The 23,967-nt window shown below is 30.8% G+C and overlaps 1 protein-coding gene across 1 annotated transcript in view; it reads right to left on the reverse strand.

The window, feature by feature from the left end:
- Positions 1-23,967, reverse strand: part of LOC111683132 (BMP-binding endothelial regulator protein) — a 69,259-nt gene that overhangs the window by 4,987 nt on the left and 40,305 nt on the right. The window contains exons 4-6 of the mRNA XM_023445166.2: positions 5,605-5,704; positions 3,462-3,644; positions 41-253 (exon numbers count right to left, since the gene is read on the reverse strand). Coding sequence (XP_023300934.2) covers positions 41-253; positions 3,462-3,644; positions 5,605-5,704 — 496 coding nt within the window. The remainder of the gene's footprint in view (positions 1-40; positions 254-3,461; positions 3,645-5,604; positions 5,705-23,967) is intronic.

The following is a 23,967-nucleotide window of genomic DNA, read 5'->3' on the forward strand; positions in this document are numbered from 1 at the left end:
AGTTATTTTTATATCTTTACTTAATCATTATCATTCTCACCTGGTAGCGGCATAAATTCTCTTTGTTCCATACAACGTGGACAGCATTCGTTGGGTAGTAGTTTCTGTTTCGAAATGGGACACTGTAAAACAGGACATGTTTTTTTGGCGCACGTTAATTGATTACCCGTACATTGACACACCAAACAACGATCATCGATTGAGGCGACAACCTCTTGGCCTTCCAAAACTATTTGTCCATTGATCTTGCAACCTTTTTTTGTTTGTTTTTGAGCATAAAAGAGAAATAAGAAAATGTTAAATAATAAAACTTAAGATAACTTTGATAGCAAAAAAATTGTTATTAAGACGAATTGAATTATCAGTTCTTGTATAGAAGATTGATATTAAGAAGACATAATTTTGTCTGGTGAATTGTAATGCTTTTGGAATTCGAAAAAATAAAGGTAATAACTACGCATAAGATTAAGACTGAAGCTTTGTTTTTCAGAAGCCATACTTTGCATATTAAGTGAATTTTAACTCTCTAAAAGCACTTTCATAATGTCATAATGTCCTTGCACACGTCGGTACTTATAATACAAAACTGTTTTGGAATCTATCTTTAGGTCTTCAGAAACTGCCACTTTTTCCTGGATATAACTGCTTCTAAATTTTTTCGAATATATGGAACATTTGCAATCCATTGAATCTACAACTATTTTTATTAATAACAGGACTGGCGATCAAACTGAAGCACATAATTATCTGGTACCGGTCGACCTAGTGACAAAGTTTTGGACTTTGTCTTGTATCGATTATTAAAGAGATCCCTAAGAAAACCTCGCAAGATCGGAATGTTAATGCTGTGGTCAAAAAGAAAGACAACAGATACCGTTCCCAGGAGTGACTCTAAGGCTAAAAAAGTGTTCTGGGCTTAATAGTGTACAGTATCCTACATAGAATTTAACTTTGGGTAAATCAGTGTATTCTTACTTTGATCTACCGTTTACGATTCCAGTAATTATAAACTAGTAAGTAAGGCAACGATGCAATGCCCAGATTTGTGATAACTTGAGCACACGAGCAAAGTGTTTATATAGGCTTCGTGTTTTTAGAAATCACAAGTGGGCATTGGTTAGTCGTCTCTAGTTTATACAGTTCTTAAAAAAGTACCACCGTGGAATATGGCCAAAAGGCAGTTGTTTAAGTAAAGCGTTTATAGTAAATATTTAATCCTAAATAAAGCATCGTGGTTATTATGTGGAACTGTTGGACATTGATTTCAGATAGGAGATCGTGTTCATGCGGAAGAAGTATAAGAGCAGAGATTGACTAACGTCGTCCTTGCCACCACCCTCTAGAATCCAGACAGAATTCCGTGCAATCCTATAATGTATGAAATACTTTGAAATGAAAATGACAAATGAAAGAACTGTATATGACTCTTTTACCGAATATTTTCATAGGTCACAGGCTATGCATTTTATGGATACCAAGTTAACTGAGCCCAAACGGGAACTTGCTATAAAAGGAAGGGAACTTTAAGACATTAATCTGATGAATAAAAAACCTGAAGCATTCTAAAAATACCAGAGAGTAACGAAAGTTAACATGACAAATGCAAAATTGTTCGATGCAATGAAATCGGTATGAGTGAGATAATCTCATATGACTAATTGGAATAATGAAGCCAATTCAAAAGAAGGAAGAAAAAAAGACCTAATAAGAATAAATAAAACCCCGCTTAGTATGGTGATAGGTATTCCGAATGGATGAACAAGTTTACGGGTACAACTACACAAAATTATAACAACATATTCAGAAGAAAATAAATTAGAGAGATTAGACATGTAGAGGGGTCAGTGAAATAGTGGACATAGTTAAGCTTTTATCGATCCGATAGATCCGAATGCTATTACAAATTCTATGGAATGAACAAGTTCACGGTTACGACTACACAAACTTAACCTGGCCGTCGTTAGGTTAGTGTTTAATGTTCTTGTCTGGTTGGTCGAAGGTAATGGGTTCAATTTCCACTTGAGGCACTGGTTAAGGAGAGCACAACAGGCACGATAGAGGCCTAGATGTATTTCTTCGGACTTGATGTATATACATCCTTCTTTCCTTTCAAGCTAACTAACTAACTAATTAACTAACTAACTAACTAACTAACTAACTAACTAACTAACTAATTTACTAATTAACTAACTAACTAACTAACTAACTAACTAACTAACTAACTAACTAACTAACTAACTAACTAACTAACTAACTAACTAACTAACTAATTAACTAGCTAACTAACTAACTAACTAACTAACTAACTAACTCGCTTTAACGTCTAAACAGTAAAACTAATTTAAATACCGAGTAGGGTATTAAAGTAAACAAAATATTGCAGGCGGCAAGGAAACAGTAAATAAGTCAGCAACACATTATGTCTTTTGTGTTTTTTTTTCGTCCATGTTGTTGATGTTGTTAAGTTAATTATGAGTCTCTCTTAAAAAAGGGATAATAAGACAGCAGCAACAACAACAACAAAAAGTCATGTTTTCAATCATGTTGCATTCAATGGTGAAATCACGATTTCATTGTTCTTAAGTTTCTTTTGTTCTCGCTTTTTTTTTCGTTTGTCTGCTGTACAAGGCAGGCCTTTTTATTGCAGGGACCACACAAAAAAAGATTTTGTTTGTTTTTAAGTTTTTTTTTTTTAAATGTTGATTTATGTATACCCTACACCACTACATACGAATATAGAGTGGGTAGAATCGGTGACGATTTAGAAACTGTTTTAGAGGTTTACATCAGATAGGCTTTCGAAATTAGTTACATAACTTGTGTCCATCTTTTACAATTCAGATATAAATTCCATTTGGAAATCGTTGTTCGGAGTTTTAAGAAGATTGGCCAATTGGTTATATGTTCGCCTTTCAAATATGACTTATACTGACTTATTTCTTTTCACTTCGAAAAACGCTTTGAGATAAATTTTTGCCGTTGTAGGGTATATTTAATTCTATATGATATGATATATTTATTTAAACATGAATGAAAATTAATATGAGAATCAAGACATGTTATGTGGGATAGAGAACAGTAGTTCTTATGTTCAGTTGGTTGTAGTTTTTTTTTTTTTTTTTGGTTTCGTTTGAACAAACCACAACAAGTTGCTACATGTTTGAACATGATATTAATAATATTAGACAATATACAATTGCCTTAATTTAAGGAAAAAAATCAGAATTATTCTATATGTATCATGATCAAAGACAACAAGCAAATTTGTGAATATCAAGGCACTAAGTTTTATGGCCGAATTTTATAAGTATATTTTTAAGAAATCAAGCAATAATCCTTAAATACTTAAAGAAATTGTTAATTTTCTATTAAGTTATTTTCTACCGAACTTGAGGTTTAATAGATTTCAATGTAATACTTTTTTACTATTTTGAATAAATGTAATTCATCTCTTTACTTACCTTGACATGTTGGACAACATTCTCCCGGTTTTGGTTTTGTCAATTGACTGTCATCACACTGCGTATAGCATTTCATTATTGTTTCGGTAACAACACTGCCAACGCATTTGTATGATTTACACGGGTCTTCAGGGTCCGTCCATTCTGAGCCACTGGCATAAGGAATGCCGCGAAAAATGCAACCTACAAATGTAGAAAAATAATATTTGTTTAAGGATCTTTTAATATGTTATATCGTAAGGAATTAAACGTCCAATTGTTAGCGAGAAAAAATTTAAGACTGTAATCGTTAAGACTTCTAAACGGCGGTATCTTTTAAGCGCTTCGTTTCTGCAGAGGTCTTCTGTATGTAAAACATTATTCACCATAGAGATATATGCTTTGGATACCAATCAGCTAACTTCAAATGTATTCTTGTTTCTCATAAGACTAAAGAGCCCTAAAGCTTACCTTGCTGATTGCATGTTCATTACAGATCAATATATCTTAGGTCTTTGTGTTGACCTCCTTCAGCATAGCTCACATTTATAAGTCCCGTTATGATAACATTTCTAATCGAACCAATTTTCCCTAAAACAATTGGTCAACGTTGCCTTCAAGTTAATTCGTTGTTCAAATGAATGAGTGAAAATTGTCGAAATCGTTTATTGACAGCAAGTGCTCGATTACTAAACCCCTTTTTTGTACTAGATCACTAAAGCAGAATATTCAGTCATCTCAACTAATGACTGTCATATGGTTAAAAATAATTTGTATGTATAAGGTTTCCCCCCGGGGGCATGTTACCTTGGTAAAGCCTCTACCTTGTTGTTATTGCAATCCCGGGGTATAAAGAGGTAGCCAATACCTCTAGTGTGGCCGGGACTAAAAAATTGGTTACAGTCTACTGCCTTGCATAGTCCCTGCATAGATTGAAAGAGGTCAGACCAGAGCACCGCATAATCTGGTACTACGAGTGACCAGTTGCCGGCTGGACCATGCCCTGGCTGGTCTGTTGGTTGAGGTTCCTTCGGAATCAACGTAGTGGCTGTGGTTTAAACCCAAATTCGCAGGAAGAGTAAGTGGCGGTTAAAAGACTGATGCAAGGTAAAGTCAATATTTCGGTATAAGTTCGGTGCTGTTGCCGAAACAACAGATACGTCTCTAAATTGTCTAGGTGTTGTTGCCAAATCAACAGAGGCCATCCAATGGTCAGAGATTAGATAGCTAAGGACTTCAGCAAAGTGCTTGTACATGAACCCGTAAAATCCAATGTACGAAAATTGACACCTGAGTTCTTCATAGTAGGATAAAGGGGCGATGATAAACCGTTGTCAAGTCTACCCAGTAGATGAAAAAGCAACCGTAGGGTAGGGCTTCATACCAGGTACTCACGTCAAACTCTCGACATTCAGGTTATTCGTGACTAATGTACTCTTCGCAATCGAGAGCGAAGGCAGTCACCATTTTTCTTCATATTTGAAACATGGTTGGACCCGGCATTCTTGCACGTTCTCAAGTGCGCTGATGACTGCTTTACTATTAATAAGTAAAAGAATATATCATAGATTTGAAATGATGAATTTTATAACCAGAATTGAATAGCTATCATCGGATGTGTCGGGAATTAAATGAGGAATGAGATAACATCATAATTGTGGTTCAAACAACAAATATTCTATGGAGTAACATTAAAGGGTGCAGGATAAGAAATATTCCCAAAATGAGCAAGTCTGAGATTAATTGGACGTACAGATTTAGACGAATGTAGAGAAGACTCTTAAACTCCGAGGTACTTTCTTTGCCATTGTCAGGCTTTCGTAAGAATTAAATCCAAATATCTTCGAAGTAATATTATTCCGGATATACATAACATTTCCAAGAATACTGATTGGAATATTCTGAGCTTTGGGCGTTACTACATTCATTGGATGGTTTTTGTTGTTACTAACAAACATTTTCCATGAAAAGGACCATACATATTCCTATCTACGTAACCTAACCTTCCCTAACACAAAAGTCAAGATGAAAATGTCGGCTTACAATCGGCTGACTATTAATCTCTAAAGTTTTCTCGCTTACAATTAATATTAAACTACTTTCAAGGATGCCTCAGATTTGATTAAATTATTTGCATAAAAATATTATTATATCCATTATTTACCTTTGCATTTATTGCAACATGTATCGGAGGTTTTCTTTTCCAATAAATAACAATCATCTATAGGCGGACAACTTTCCTGATGGCACTTAACGAATCCATTCTGAAAAGAAAAGAAACAACTGATTTAAATTAAATAGTTTCATTCAACTTAATATTATCAATTAAAATTTTTCATCAAAGTTTGCTCAACTTTACACTAGTTAGCCCGAAGCTTTAAATTTTTTTTATTGTATCATTTTCCAACCTTAATAAATAAATTTTATGTTTCTGCTTTTTTGGCTCTTAATCCTAGTTTGTCTCTAATATTTTTATATTTATATTTTTACAAAAATAATTAATTTTTTGTTTAGATTTCTGTAACTACTGAAATCTTAAAGCATAAACAAATAATAAATCTATAAATTTTCCAGAAAAAATACGTTATAGAAACATTTTGCAATAATATTTTGGTTAAAAAAAGCACAATTTTGAAAAATAGAAACATTATAATAAACTACAACACTTAATGTTGGGTTTAAAATAATCGAAAAAAATAATACAGTGTTAAAGAAAAGTCTGCTCACAGTTTAACTTTTGTGTCTATTTTTAGCGGATCGAATAATCCATAGTATAGCCTATAGTTTAGCCTATAGTCCATTCTATTGTCTATTCTATAGTTTAGTCTATAGTCTATTATGTAGTCTAGTCTATAGTTTATTCAGTAGTCTAGTCTGTAGTATAGTCTATAGTCTAGTCTCTAGCCTAGTCTGTAGTCCAGTCTATAGTCTAGTCTATAGTTTAGCCCATAGTTAATTCTATTATCTAGTCCATTGTTGATCTAGTCCATTGTTTAGTATATAGTCTATTCTGTAGACTAGTCTATAGTATAGCCTATAGTCTAGTCTGTAGTCTAGTCTATAGTCTAGTCTATAGTCTAGTCTATAGTCTAGTCTATAGTCTAGTCTATTGTCTAGTCTATAGTCTAGTCTATATTCTAAGCTAGAGTAAAGTGTGGTCTACGGTATATTCAACGGTCTAATCTATAGTCTAGTCTAGATTCTATCTCAGAAATCTAGTAGCAGTTAAGGCAGGTCACTAAGCTCTCTCACGTTTTTATTAATCGAGACTGAAATAATGTTTGTGGAATATTATTCAATGATTTATATTATCGACATACTTTTCAATTCCACTGTAAACTACAATATTTAAAAGTATCTTTAACAGCAGCTGCTGCCTTCGACGCACTTCATTTAATTTAACTCTGTAATTTGTTTCTTTCTTTAGTTTTGTTTGTTTGTTAAATTTTGAATTTTATTTTAGTTTTTTTTTTTTTCTTTTTCCTAACTAGGAAAATCCATTATAGCCGACAGTTGATAAAAATTATGTTCAAGTTGTGGTCTTAGACTATAAAATTGCAATGCAGAGATACTTTAATGCATGCATGTTTTGCCATATGAGTAACGAGTTTTATGAACAGAACAATTTTAAGCCTGATTTAATAAGATTTATGCAAATTACAAATGATTTTCATAGAAGCAAAAAAAAAAAAAAAAATAAAAAAAAAAAATAAAAAATAATCGCACTAAAATAAATAATTATTTAAAAATAATGAAATTTAAAACTACATTTTATAGATTAACTGAACTTTATTGATAAATTTGAATGAATATGGAATTAATGAAATTAAGTTGAAATCATTTATTAGGAAAAATATATTTTTTATTAAAACGAACAAAATTAGAGGAATTTTTCTGTTTGATTTGTGATTAAGAATTGTAAATGATCACACAAGAGACTATAAGAGCCAATCTTATTCCATATTGTCTAAGATTTGTTTTTGCTATATAGTTAAATTAAGACTTATTCAAAGTTCTACTTTTAATATATTTATTTTTTGTTAAAAAAAATTCTAAAAATTGGCCTTCTCTCTGTTTTGTGATTTAACACCTTTTAAACTATTTTCCATATAATTCAAGATCATAAAGACAAATTTAAATTTTTATCACCCCAAAATACTTGTAATTTATTACTGCTGATTTATGAAAATTATAACAATTAGCAATTTTTTTGTTTAGCAACTTTGTTTTTTTATGATTTTTTTTTTTTGGTTTAACTGATCACATGTTTGTAAATTTTTTTCTCGCCGTATTTCAATACTAAATTATACAAGGTGATCTACATTACAACGACAATTTATTTAACAAAAAAAGAATATCAAAAGTGTAACAAATAGAAAAAAAAACTATAAATTTAGAACGAAAACCAAAACCTCAACTTGCGATAGCAAAATATTTAAAAAAAAACTTTTTTTGTTTTGTATCTTTGAGCTGTTTCCAATCATAATAATTGTATGTTAAATTATGCATATTTATGCTTTTAAAATAATAATGTTAAATATTTATTTCAGTTTTTTTTTTGTTTTTGTTTTTTTAACTGCTAAACTCATAATTAATAGATTTTATACGAAAACGATAAAAATAAAGTATGTTATTTGAAAAAAGACGGTCTTTAAGTTGAGTTATAACTGCTCTAAGATTACCCTACAGTCATAGTCTTGTCCATAGTCTGGTTTATAATGTAGTCTATAGCCTAGGATAAAGTCATGACTATAGTATAGTCTATAGTCTAGTATATAGTCTAGTCTATAGTCTACTCTATAGTATAGTCTATAGTCTAGTCTATAGTATAGTCTATAATATAGTTTATAGTACAGTCTAAAGTCTAGTCTATATTCTAGTCTATAGTCTAGTCTATAGTCTAGTATATAATCTATTCTATAGTTTAGTCCATAGTCTAATCTATCGTCTAGCTTATAGTCTAGTTTATAGTCTAGTCTACAGTCTAGTCTATAGTCTACTATATATTCTATTCTATAGTATAGTCTATAGTATAGTCTAAAGTCTATAGTCTAGTCATTAGTGTAGTCTATAGTCTAGTCTATATTCTAGTTTATAGTCTAGTCTATAGTCTATATTCTAGTCTGTAGACTAGTTCATAGCCTAGTCTATAGTCTAGTCTATAGTCTAGTCTATAGTCTAGTCTATAGTCTAGTCTATAGTCTAGTCTATAGTCTAGTCTATAGTCTAGTCTATAGTCTAGTCTATAGTCTAGTCTATAGTCTAGTCTATAGTCTAGTCTATAGTCTAGTCTATAGTCTAGTCTATAGTCTAGTCTATAGTCTAGTCTATAGTCTAGTCTATGGTCTAGTCTATAGTCTAGTTTATAGTCTAGTCTATAGTTTAATCTATAGTCTTGTCTATAGTCTAGTTTATAGTCTAGTCTATAGTCTAGTCTATAGTCTACTCTATAGTCTTTTCTATAGTCTTGTCTATAGTCTAGTCTATCTAGCCATAGTCTTGACTTAGGGTATTTTATAATTTCTTTACAAACCTAACTTAATTCTATTTACTTCATATAATTGTGTGTTACTTTAATAAATTGTTTATTGCAAAAATTGTTTAAAGCAAAAAAAAAACTTAAAAAAATAATAATAAATAAAGTATGTACGTTTATAGCTAAATATTATTTAGTACTCAAAGTTGATCGATTACTGCAACAAGTCAAAATTATAGCAAAAACAGAAACTATTGCCCACAAATAAACAAAAACAAAACTGGGCTTAGATATATGGTTTGTGCCAAAAGACATTGATTTGTAAAACAACTGCATTTTCAGACACTTTGTAGAGAAATCTAAGTTGATCTAAACTTGAGAATTGAAAAAAATATAAATAAAAATACAAATTTTTCGTTTGCACCTGACTGTTGATCCAAATAAACCAAAAAATAAATTAAAAAAAAACACTTAAATAAAAAAATTCAAACAAACAAATGCAGCAGGTTGTTTAAAGGCTGATGTTGTTTTTGTTCAGGTGATTTTTTTTTTTGAACAGTGAAACCATAATTAAGCGTTGAAATTCATAGCAGAGTTGAAATAATAAATTAAAAACGACAGTTGTTTAAGATTATTAAAAAAACGAATAAAAATAATAAAGACACTAGCAAATACACAACAAGTATTTAGTGCCAGAAAATGCAGAGGTTCCCAAACTAGAAAACAGAAACGAATACAATGCTGTTTTTTAAGTCTTAATGGTAATTTTTTTGAGAATTATATATTGTTTAATGAATACGTTGGACAGAGTACAAATATATAACTATTTTATACTAGATTATAGACTAGACTATAGACTAGACTATAGACTAGACTATAGACTAGACTATAGACTAGACTATAGACTAGACTATAGACTAGACTATAGACTAGACTATAGACTAGACTATAGACTAGACTATAGACTAGACTATAGACTAGACTATAGACTAGACTATAGACTAGACTATAGACTAGACTATAGACTAGACTATAGACTAGACTATAGACAAGACTATAGAATAGACTATAGAATAGACTATAGACTAGACTATAGACTAGACTATAGACTAGAATATAGACTAGACTATAGACTAGAATATAGATTAGCCTATAGACTAGACTATGAATTTGCTGTAGTTAAGTCCAAGACTTGTAATGCTATTCAATAGTCTTACTGTAGTGTAGAATTACTTCGGATATAGTCGTTCATATTTTTTTCCAAATTATTTAAAATATATTCAGGAAATTGATTGAAGTGAGTTACACTCTTATGTGCAAATCTATTATAGTCATTTACTTTTCTACTCCTAACTCAACCAAATTGCCTTTGATCTCCAGTAGTAATAGATATATATTAAGCTTTCATAATCTTTTATTAAGCAAATTTAAATTCACTATCTAAAGCAACAAATCTTAATTTGTAAGCAATTTCATCGGAGTAAAAATTTACAAAATATCATGACAAAAGGACATTTATTGCAATAATTCTGATAAGTTTCTCCTAAGCCACCATCATCTAGTACAGGAAACTTTGTGTTAATATCATTATGTATGTATATAATTATTTAATAAATATTTTTATTTTAATACCACAAATACCCATAATTCAAGAGATTGGCCTTATAAAGTGATCACGTCAATTAAATTTAAATATAAATGGTTGTTAATAGTAGTAATACATACTTTTAAAATATATATATGAATATTTCTCTAAGTGTATTATTATCTTAGTTGGTGTAGTGTAGTGTTGGTTGTGTGTTGTTTCAAAATGATTGATTTTATTGGTATTTTATACAGTTACGCATGTTCTTTTTAGCACAGTCTCTCAAGCCCCCTTCTGCTGATCTGTTTCCCCAATTTTTTTTTCTTTTCTTTTATGGGGATTCTCTAACCAAACCACTACAACTACATGATGCTTTGCAAAAAAAAGTGGTAATATGTGTTGTTCTCTCCTTCTCTTACTCTCGTCTTTTATGCAAACGGCCTTTAACGACCTTGCGTGTAAAAGTGTGTGCGTGAGTTTTATGCCGGTATTTTTTATATGTGTGTGAGCTTTTATAAACATTTTATTAAAAGACAAAAAACTATGAAAAAAAAGAATTGCTACCGCGTTTTTTTAATATTTTGTTGTTGTTGTTTTTTAGTTGTTTATTTTGTCACTTGGTAGTCTTTAGAAGACAGCAAAAGAAATAAAAAACAGATTTCTTGTTCTAACCATCATTTGAATTATCCGGTTACACACTATTAAAACGGTTGAAATTTAATACTTAGTATTATGTAAATTTTTCTTAAGGTGTTGTTTTAGTTGTTTGTGTTTTATAGTTTTATTTTTCGTGCGATTGGGTCTATAGGTGGCGTGTTACGAACTGACAACCAACTACAGCTTTATCGGTAGTATGGTAAACAAAAAAAGGTGCTATAGTTTGTAGCTTTCAATTAAGCATCATTAAATTATGGCATCATTAAATTATGGAACATGTTTGGTATAATCAAAAAGCTGAAAGAGATCATGTAGTCCAATTCTAATTATTGGATTTACATGTATACCAAAGTCTGTAAATTTGACCTTTGACATTTGTTACCAAGAATACCTCATTTATAATAGGATGACATCCTATTATGAATGAGGTCGCAATTTTGAATAGATATTTTTTAACCAACTCATATAGTGATATCCCTAGTTATTTTAAAAATGTTTATTGCAAATTTTCTAAGTGTATTTCTCCACTCTCACACATGTCTTAGAGATCACAAAAAAAAAAACTTTTACACATTTTATGTCTCATAAATTATGGAGAATTTATTGGAATATTATTAGCTATAAGAACAAGAAATAGCGGACCGTCAGACGACTTTAGTCTATGTATATAAAAAGAAAAATCATTGTTTTCTAAACTATTTGGCATAATAAATGAAGAAGATTTTGAAGAACCCGAATGGGAATATTGTTCTTTTCGACTGCTTGACGTATAAAGTAGAAAATAAAACTCGTTTGGTTTTATAGTTTATAGGTTTTCAAGATCCGGTTTTAGAGAAGGTAAGTACTAAAGAACTTTTTCTAAAGGTATTTGTGTCTTTCTTTTTGATCGTATACGAAGGTTGTCTGAGAAATTTTTCAGAAGAATTTAGTTTTAATGGCAGAACTTTACTCTAATTTCTTCACAAAAGAATGTAATCTTAATGCAAAACCAGAGCTAGTATTAGTCCAATTTCTAGGCAAACTGATAAGAAGTCAAAACTATATAAACAGGTTGAAGTCTGGACTTTAGACGTTCATAAGGCAAACTATGCTATAGACTAATCAAGAGTCAAAACTGTAGACTAATCTAGAGTAAAGACTATAAACTAATCTAGAGTCAAGATTTTAGACTGGTCTATAGACTAGTCTAGCGACAAGCCTGTAAAGCAATGTATAGATAAGGCTATAGAATAGTCTAATCTATAGTCAAGACTATAGTCTGGTCTATAGACTAATCTACAGTCAAGAATATAGACTGGTTTATAGACTAATCTATAGTCAAGACTATAGAATGGTCTATAGACTAATCTATAGTCAAGACTATAGACTGGTTTATAGACTAATCTATAGTCAAGACTGGTCTATAGACTAATCTATAGTCAACATTATGGACTGATCTATGGACTAATCTATAGTCAAGACTATAGACTGGTCTATAGACTAATCTGTAGTCAAGTCTATGGTGAAAATTCTAGATTAGTCTATGGACTAATCTGTAGTCTAGACCATAGAATGGTCTATTGACTAATCTATAGAATAATCTATAATTAAGACTATAGACTGGTCTATAGACAAATATACAGTCAAGAATATAGACTGGTCTGTAGACTAATCTATAGTCAAGACTATAGAATGGTCTATAGACTTATCTATAGTCAAGAATATAGAATGGTCTATAAACTAATCTATAGTCAAGACTATAGAATGATCTATAGACTAATCTAAAGTCAAGACTATAGAATGGTCTATAGACTAATCTATAGTCAAGACTATAGAATGGTATACAGACTAATCTACAGTTAAGACTATAGAATGGTCTATAGACTGGTCTATAGGCTCATCTATAGACAAGACTATGGACTGGTCTATAGACTAATCTATAGTCAAGACTATATACTAGTCTATAGACTAATCTATAGTCAAGACTATAGAGTGGTCTATAGACTAATTTATAGTCAAGACTATAGACTGGTCTATAGACTAATATATAGTCAAGACTATAGACTGGTCTATAGACTAATCTATAGTCAAGACTATAGACTGGTCTATAGACTAATCTATAGTCAAGGCTATAGACTGGTCTATAGACTAATCTATAGTCAAGACTATAGACTGGTCTATAGACTAATCTATAGTCAAGACTATAGACTGGTCTATAGACTAATCTATAGTCAATACTATAGACTGATCTATAGACTAGTCAAGATAGTAGACAAATCTATAGTGAAGACTAAAGACTGGTCTATAGACTAATCTGTAGTCAAGTCTATAGACTAATATATATTGTGTAGACTAATATATAGTATATATACTAATCTATAATTAAGAATATAGACTGGTCTATGAAAAAATCTATTGTTTAGATTATAGACTAATTTATAGTCAAGACTATAGACAGGTTTATAGACTAATATATATATGGTCTATTGGTCTATAGACTTATATATAACAAAGACTATTAACTGGTCTATATTTAAGACTATAATTTCTAAAAAGAACTAGATCCAGTTATTTATTCTATTAAGTTGGAATTTAAGTCAGTTATAGGCAAAATTTGTAGACAGATGTGAAATAAAAATATTTGCATAAAAAGATCATTGAACAATTTCTAATGAAACTTAAAACTCTTGATTAAAATCAATTGTCATTATCTTTATATAACAGTTTTCTCAATTATTTCGCTAATCAATAGAATCTGCACAAAAACTCAAATTTAGCAGATTTTCTGTCAATTTCAATTCAAGATAATTTCACATTGAAATCATATAATTCTTTTTTTTGTTCACATTTTGTGACAGCAACGACATGTAAATGTCTTCTAAATCTTTGACAAAGATATAAAAAAAAAGAATTTAAAACTAACAACAGCAGCAGCAGCAGCCTAACTTTGACAATTGTGCCAAGCAGCAGCCCGTTCGCAACAAATAAACCAACCAACCGTTGAATGTGACTAAAAATAAATCTTCAACTAACAACAAATACAACAGCAACAAATCGAAATCGAACATTCAAACTTTTGAAATTGATTTTTACGACTCAAGGTCGTCAAACGAGTTATAAAATACTCTGGGTGATGAATTTTTGTATGTGTGTATTTTTTATTTCTTATTATTTTTCTTTATAGATTTCTGTTTAATACTCGTAAACATCATTAGATTTTAGTTATGAGATACGATTTCGTCAAAAAAAAAAAAAAAAAAAATAGTACGCTAAGTTTATGAATTTATACACATTTATGCGACAAATAAACCTGAGAGACGGTTGAACTGACATATAGTTAGAAATTTTTTTAAAGCATCGGATTTAACAACAGACAAGAAATGGAAAAAAACGGTTTCAGCAATGATGCGATACATTCTCTATGAGTGACAAATGTAAAAATTAAGCAGCAGCAAAAAAAAAAAAAAAAAAAAAAAAACAACAACTAATAAACGTAATAATCTTAACGTTTTTTTTATATAGTTTAAAAACAACAAACCACAAAAATCCAACAACAAAAATCAATTTTTAAATATGATCATTTGGCACACTTGGCGCCGCATTAGAAACTCATTCGTAAACACATACACATATGCTTATTAAAAAATATTTATTTATACGATTCAGCAAAATAAGCTTAGACATCGATTTGATGTTTTATGAAGTTAAGGCGACTAGGAGGTGTACGCTACATTGATTAATCTGAAAAATTTCTTTAGAAAATGTTTTGCTGTAGCAATGAGAACATAAACTCTGGTGGTATGTTTCACCCATAGGATAGACTTCAAACAATCTCTTATAGCTCCAGATTCTCATAAAAAATCCTGCAGATGCCAATCACCAAACGTGACTCAAAAGATGAAGCTAACATTTTGCTCAAGAGCTTCTCAAACTATCTAATAAATCTGCCACAGAAGTCCAACTGAGGGATATTTCAACATGGTGCCAGAGACAGCTGAGGCTTCTAATAAACCGCAGACTGATGAATTTATGACCGCTTGTCACCAACTTTAACACGCTTTAAACACCATATTTTCCTGGATAGTAGTAATATGAATAATATCTTTACCTAGCACATTCCTCGAAAGAATCCTGTGATGTACACCTCTTATGTGTTTACAGGAAAAGTACCTAGTAGAGTGCAGCTGGTAACATCAGTTATAATGGTTAACATCCTCTTATATTGATTTTGGTTCCAACCGCAGTTACCAAGTGATCCTCAAAGAATTAGAATAAATAAACGGAACAAATCAGCGTGCAACTGATCAGTCGTGAATTTGAAACTCTTTAAAAAATGGCACCCATGGGGGGTCCTGTGTTTTTTTTTTTAAATATCCACCTTAAATTAGTTTTGAAAATTTCTTCGGTTTCTAAAGAATTTCAAAATTTAATACAATTTCCGAATCTTAAAACAACATAAATAAATACACAGCCATCACGTGACCTCCATAAGAAGCCTTACAATTAACAGAACACAATCCTACTGACAACTGGTTTCCTTTGTTCCAGATGAGGTAAACGATCCACAAATATCTAATCACTCACACCACTCACACCTATTAAAAGCCTTAGAAGTAACCGAAACAGAACACTATCCCTTTACCCCAAGAGCAAATATGTTCAGTCGTAAATTTAAAACTTCCTCAGTTTGAGGAATTCGGTTTTGGTTGGGCGGGGCAATTTTCCTTTTCCCCCATGTATCCGTGCTTGATCTACAGTATGGGATTTCTAATGTATGGAATGTGTAATGTTTTAATCATTATCAAGTTGATCTCTGTGGTGCAAGATGAGGTAGCCAGATCAACCGTAAGTTACAAAACTCCCCCATTTTTAGATCCCGCAAATCCAGAAGTTCTAATAGCACATCTTTTAAAAGATAACTCTGATTATAAGTACCCGCTTTTTTGGAGAAAAGTCCTATAAATATATTCACCAGTGTTATCACTCACTTTGATGCAATCATCTATTAACCTCAATAAGATCTTATAGCTTTGATTCAATATAGAAATGTCCGAACTTGTGGACTACAGTCTGGGATATCTAATACCTGGATTATTCTCAAGCAAACTCAACTTCTTTAATAACGAAACTAAATGAATCTGTAGCAGTCTTTTTAAAAATAGCAAGAAGCTTTTTCACCGCATGTCAAGCATGAAGACTTAACACAATCGTTCGATAAGTTATTGCACGATTGCCGTTGAGCATTTCCGATTCCGATAATGCCTATTAGATTTGGAATGTTCCAGTTGACAAATGAAAAGACTCAACGCAATCGATCGATAAGTTATTGCACGATAGCCGTTGAACATTTCCGATTTCGATAATGTCAATTAGTCATCATAAAATTATGATGGAAAATCGTTCGAAGAATAAAAAGTTGCGCAATTTCTGCAAAACTGAGAAGTTTATTGATCAGATCATATAACTAATATACCTAATTATAAATCTATTGTCACATATCATTCGATTAACTAATTATAACTTCTCAAACTCATTAAATATCCAGATACAATACGTATAGATATTTAACATTCAAAACTACATAGATAATGACGCCGTCTAAACAATCTATAATGTTTGTTGGCAAAAAACAAAAACAATACCTGTACAAATAACAACAACAACAATAAAGACTAAAAGAGCGTTAACATCAGAAGCCGTTAATATAGAGGAATAGGAATCCGCAATAGAGGCAAAAAACAATAAGAAAAAGTCTTGTGTTGTGAGAGTGTATTCAAATTAAATTCATGTATCAAGAGTTAAAAAACGTCTCTAAGCTGCACCGGCACCAGTAACAGCTTTAGCTCCAACGGCAACAACTGCTACAGCAGCCCCAACAACAGCTCTAAATACAATTGCTGCGGCTACTGCTGTTTTTTTTTTGCGCGCGCACGTGTGTATTGATTCCTCACAGTATTAAGCTTGGAAACTGTTAGTTGTAGTGATCGTAGCCAGCGGCAGTGATGGCCACAATAACAAGAGTTTTGTCTATTTAACTGTCGCCAGTCAGACAGTCGGCCCTCAAGCTACTAAAAAAAATATAGAGACACAAAAAAAAAACGTTTGCCTCCCAACTTCTCCTCCCCCTTTACAGCCCTTTAGTAAAACAACAACAACTATTAGAGCTAGAAATATTTTTAAGACTATTTCAGAAGTTAAGCAGAGTATAGCAGAGAACAGTGGAGAGCGGTTGAGAGCGGCCGAGAGAATATTTAAAAAAAAGATTAATTAGTTAAAATGATCGTCAATTGATTTCGAAATTTTTCAATAAATCATGATAAGAGTGTAATGCATAAAATTAAAATACTGATAGAAAAAAAAGAAATATGTTTTAAAACCAATTACAGTTTAATTTATTGTTTTATTAAGGTATGAAAGCAAAAAAAAAACTGCAATAAATTATAAAAGCAGTTACAAATCGCTATTATGAAAATGTCAAGAAATGCTATTTGTAATTCTATAACACCGCGCGCATATGCAAAAGTAATTAGTTTAAATCATAAAAAAAAAATCTATAAATGTTTTACATATTGGGGGTTTGAAAGAAATGTTAATACGATTATTTCAACCATTCCTATTGCAGGTCAATTTAGTAATAAATAATTTTAAAATATATTAGATAGGATTGTATAATTAATTATATCCATATCTTGTATAATTTTCCCATAAACCGAAATTGAACTCTTTAAATTTAGTGTAATTTACAGCATTTTAAACACAATGAGAAGTTTTTCCGTCCGGTCCTCTTGGCCCTAAAATTATAAAGGTATAACTTTTTCATATTTTTACTTTCAGTATCATTTGTAGATAAAATAAAGCCCCATTGCTTATAAATAATCTGGAAATCGGTTTCCTTGAACCCATATTTAACGGTATATCAAAAGTTTTAATAAAATATATCAATGTGTTATGAGATAAGAAACCCAACAGATAAATAACTGATTAATCCGAAAACATGATGGATTCGATAAATTAGTTCTAAAGTTTGTCAAACTATATACCCCCGAAGCATGTTAACAAGATGAACTTCCTGCACCTTGGTGTAATTACAATCCGGGGGTATAGGGCAGCATAATAGCTCCATCAGGACGGTAAACCGGTAAAGTCAACTCAACTGCTTTATGTTTTAACCACAATAGTTACCACATAACACATAAGAGAAGAATTACACATTAAACTTTAGATTTTTGTGTGTGAGAGAAAAAGAAAGAAATGTCAACCATTTCCTTCTCTCACACACAAAATCAGAAGTTTCTCAACAAAAGTTTCCCAGTGTGAACAAGGTCTAACCAGAACAGAAAACAAACCGGATTTCTTGTTACCACATCGCGTAGGTACCCTGTTAAGGGGTGAGTTGATAATTTCCTCAGTTTTGGGACCCACAAAACCCAAGGCTCTAGTAACAGCTTTTACAAAAAGATTAAACAATATAATACTCATCGGAAGAACCTGGTTTTCGGAGAATTCATCCGTCAATCTATAAACGATATAAAAGACTATATTATAACTAATGCAGTACAGTCTAGGATTTCTAATGCATGAATTATTCGCAAGGAAACTCAACTGCTTAAGGTATCAATCACAGTCAAGGAAATGGTACCATGAACTAGTGTACTTTACTCGCCTACACAAACCCCCATCTTCATAAATGCTTAATAAAGTTATTGATGGTTAATTTTGGGATTTTTGTATGGAAAATGTGCGTTATAAACATAAAATAAGCGATTAATATCATTATGAATACGGTGGCAAGGCTTTACACTAAAGTATCTCAAAATTTGTATTCGATACAAACTAGGGATGTACCGTCTGGTGAGTCTGAAATATGGATCATTTAGTAGTTATAGTCAAATGCATTCTCGGAATTTCCTTGGAATTTCACCGAATTAGAGAGCCACATAATCTGATACCATGGCAACTGATATCCGACATGAGCAGAGTCTTAGACTTTGTCTTCAGATATTGAAGTCATAACTTCCAGATGTACTTGGAGCTGTGGTTTTAAGCCAAAGACGCGTTTAATTTAGTATTTTTTATTCTGGCGGAACTGAAAAGTGATGGTGTCAAATGCATTCTCAGCTTTTTTGGCTTATGACCAAGGAGCCCCATAATCTGTTACCATGGGAACTTGTAGCTCCACTTCAAGTTGCACTTTGGACAATGGTTTAAAGCCAAACCATCGGGAAGAAAAATGTTTGTTAAAAAACAAATGCACCGTGGAAAGTATATTTCAGTATAAGCTCGATGAAGTTGTCGAAAAAGATAACAAATACCGGAAAGAAGATGTACTTGCCAAGTGCATACGAAACAGAATGAATGAAGGGATATAGGTGGCTCGTTCAGCCGTCTACCCACAATGATGTTTTTCTCCATAAATGTGTCGGATAAATGAGTAGAAGGCTGGGTTGAATGGTGACGGATGTGCGGTGTCTTATACAAGTGACACAATTGAATTATAACTCTTCTATATCAAGGTATGCTCAAGGTTTGTACTATTCATATCAGACTTACTATAACGAGATAAAAATATATCTTATTTGATAGGTCCGTATTTTCGTCCACCGATTACGTATCGGGGTGCCACTGCCAAATCAACAGAGATCATCCAATTTCCGTGGTTGTTAACGTATGTGATCCTGAAAGTGTAAAACTGCTAGCGTGAAATAAGGCTACGGATTAGGCCTTAGACTAGTCAATATACTAACTTATAGACTAGTCTTTTGACTACACTTTTTATTAGTCTATAAATTAGTTTCACGACTAGCCTATAGACTACTTATTTGTCTAGCCTATAAACTAGTCTTTTGACTAGCTTATAGACTAGTCTTTTGACTATCATATAGACTAGTCTTTTGACTAGCTTATAGACTAGTCTTTTGATTAGCCTATATAATAGTCTTTTGACTAGCCTATAGACTAGTCTTTTGACTAGCCTATAGACTAGTATTTTGACTAGCCTATAGACTAGTATTTTGATTAGCCAAGAGACTAGTCTAAAGACTAGTCTATTGACTTGCCTATATACTGCTCTATTTTGAGTATGGACTACTTTTTTGATTAACCGAAAGATTAGTTTTACGACTAGCCTATAGAACACTCTTTTGATTAGCCTTTTTTCGATTAGCCTATAGACTAGTGTTTTGATTAGTTTGACGACTAGGCTATATAGAGACTAAACTTTGATTAGGCTATATACAATCATTCAGACTAGTCAATTGATTTTTCTTTTGACCAGCATATTGACTGGTCGTTTGACATGCCTATTAACAAGCCTATAGACTAACTTTCCGACAAGTCTATAGATTGGTCTTTTGACTACCTTATAGACTAGGTTATTACCTATCCTATATACTATTCTAATGACTAATACACATATAGACTATAGACTATTTCTTCATAGTTTTGTGATTTTGTGCCAAATAATTTTATCCGTAGATCGAACTAGTGAAATGTTTTGACACTTTTCGGTTGTAGTATTATCTTAACTACATCATTTATTTAAATTGATTAGATTTTTCTATATAATGCCTTCAATATTGGGGGGGGGTCTTTTAACGATTTAAATCGATTACATTACTTTCAAATACTTAACGATTACATAAAAAACTCTTAAATCGCTGTTTAAATGATCATTGATCGATTTGAGTCCCCTCTCCAATTAAGTCTCACTCTCACTTAAGTAAACGGTTAAAAAAAATAACAACAAACATAAGAGACTACTCTTAATGATTTTGATTTTAACTGTTCTTGTTGTTGTTGTTTTTGTTTTGCTGTTTTTGCAGACGTCTACATCTTTGATTGTGTTTTAAACTTGGTGTTATCTAGTTGTTGTTATTGTTTTTGTAATTTGATTATTTCTGTTTTTTTTTCAGTGGGCGTAACCAAAAATATGTGTTGGCGCCACCTTACTTTAAAAATCAGTTGTTGTTATTGTTATTAAATATTTTTGGGGGGAATTTCTTGTTTGTTGTTGGAGTTTTGTTTTTTGTTTTTTTTTTTTTTTGTATTGATCAATTATTGTTGTAGTGAATTGAACTTTTGTTTCTTTAAATAATTCATCTGTCTGCTGGTTTTTTTTTTAAATATATATTTTTTAATAATTTCACTGTCGTTGACTTTGATTTGTTTGGTTTTTTTTTGTTAATCCATTGATTGTATTTAATTTATTTAATATGTTTGTTTTTGTGTCTGTAATAATTTTATATATATTTTTTTAAAGAATTGTTTCTTAAGAATTATTTTTTTTTATATTTTTTAATAAAAATAGTTTTTATGTTTCTTTTTTTTAAGAAGGGATTACAATTATTTCACAATCGGCTTCACAATCAGTTGTTCGTATATTAAATTCAAAATTTAATTAAATTCCATATATTTTGCCATTATTTGAGCGTTTTTTTCTTTATCTTGTTTTAATTGATAAATCAAGGTTGTATTTATGGCATGAACTTCGAAATTGCAATATATTTTTATTTTTGTTTAAAAGTCTAAAGATTTAATTAATCGCCAATGACAATTTAGCTTAAGAAACAATTATTTCAAAAAAAATAATTTAATAAAAATTTCTTATTCCATTTTAAAGTTTTATATCTTTAGTTTAAAATCATATTTCTTTAAATTTATAAAATTATTAAAAAAAAATCTCAAGCATTTAATTCAGTAAAATATTATTTTTGAAATATTTTCTTGTGCCACTATTAAGGGCCTTATTCATAACAATTTATCAAAGGTTTATAAGACAAATTTTCCTATAAAAATTTGTTCTAGAAACCTTTGTTAAATTGATATGAATAAGGCAATATTTGCTAAAAAGTCAATACCAAAAACAACAACAACATTAAATAAAGAAATTATTATTTCTAAATATTTTCATATATATTCCCTTCAATTTGGCAACTTCTCAGCTTTAGCTAAATGGTCAGTTTGTGTGTGTGTGTGTGTATATATGTTATATTTTTTATATTTTTAAAATCTAAAGTTTTGACCAAAGTTATTGACCTGTTTTATATACATATAAGTAGTTCAGCTAAAAACTTTACAGTTGAAATATTTTAATTTTTTCTCTCTAATTCAAGCGAAAAAAACTTATCACTGCTGTTAAAACTATAATAATTTTCTTTAAAATTTATTTTCTTTTTTTTTCCACAACACAACTTTACGCATTTTATTATAAGTTGCAGCAACATAATAATCTCATGCACCCTGAGTTTTAAAACTAGAAAGAAAAAATACAAAAAACTAAACACAAATGTATTGTCATATGAGGCGCCACTTTAGATAACTTAACAAATTCCTTAGAGAATGATTCAGTTAGCGTATTGTGCTAGGGTTAGGATACCCTTTTCTGTGGACTGGGCATTGAGTAGGTACTACCATAAAGTCAACAACTGTCAACAACTCATAATTTGTTTTGCTGATATTTGTTGTTATTATTGTTATCATTTTTATTAGTACTGTAGTTGTATTTTGACCATTTTGTTCATCCTTAAAACATGATTGTTTATGGCCTCATAAATATGAAAATATTTTATATAAAAATATTAAATGGCATTTTTTTATATTTGTTATGTATTTGTTTTCTTTATATGTAGATGTATTATAGAGAAATGTAAAAAACTTAAATATAAACAAATTTGCATTTATATAAGGGGGATCATACACCATAGGGGCACATCTACCAAAGCGAATAACTTGAAAACTGAGTTAACGATCTTATCGCATTATCAAATTTTGTTTTCGTTTATAAATTATCTATTATACCTAAAAATTTGAAACATTAACTTTACATATGATAGGAGGCAGACACGCAGCCCGAAAAAATTGAAACTAAACCCTAGTACTGCCCGTGGAGCACATGCGCCAAATATATGGAATTCTTGTGATGTAGAACCAAATTTGGTTATAGAAAAAAAGTAATAATTTGTTTTAATATTTTTGTTAAGTTTTGTGAAATAAACAATTGTTCAATTCACAATCAAGTTGTATATTGTACCTACTAAAGGGTAGTAACAGTGATTGTGAACAGATCTTTGCAGCAAGTCATAAGTTTATGTTCCCAATGAAAAAAAAAAAAAAAACAATCAAAACAAATACACATAACAATGTCAAAAAATTTAATTTTATTTTTTGTCTTTGTAAACGTTGTAGCATACAACGCTACAACATCGATTGTGATTTGAACAAATAAATATCTGGTTTACTTATTATACTTTGTTTAATGAATTAAAGTATAAAACAGCAAAATAAGTTTTTATTTTTGTATTTTTTTCTTTTATTTTACTAATGACAAATCTGCCCCATCCGCTTGGCGTATTTACCCCATGGATGGGGCGGTATCGCCATTTTTGGTCAGTGTGGAAAAGTTAAAAATATATGTACATGAGGATGACTTAGGAAAGATTGAAAGGAATAAAACTAAAGCCAATATATCTAAGTATCCAAACCAAGAAAAAAACAAGTAGGAAAGTATAGTCATGGCATGGAATGGCCGACCATATAATACCCTACACCATGAGTATATTTTTAAAATTTTTATTTTTTATAAAGAAACTTTTATGTTGAATATTACCATAATTTCAAAATATTTATGCAATTTATTGATAAAAAACTAAAATTTCTAAATGAGGCTTTATATAGGTCAAATATGGGCCGGTCCTCGGTAAATTTGGGAAAAGGATATATTTTTAAATAACAGTTAGTTTTGTTGAGTTTCATTGTGATACCAATGGTTTAGAGGCTTAAGAAATTTCTTTGAAGGGGGGTTTGTATGGGGGCTAGGGTCAAATAAGGACCGA

Source organism: Lucilia cuprina, chromosome 6 (genome assembly GCF_022045245.1).
Source record: "Lucilia cuprina isolate Lc7/37 chromosome 6, ASM2204524v1, whole genome shotgun sequence".
NCBI classification, from domain to species: domain Eukaryota; kingdom Metazoa; phylum Arthropoda; class Insecta; order Diptera; family Calliphoridae; genus Lucilia; species Lucilia cuprina.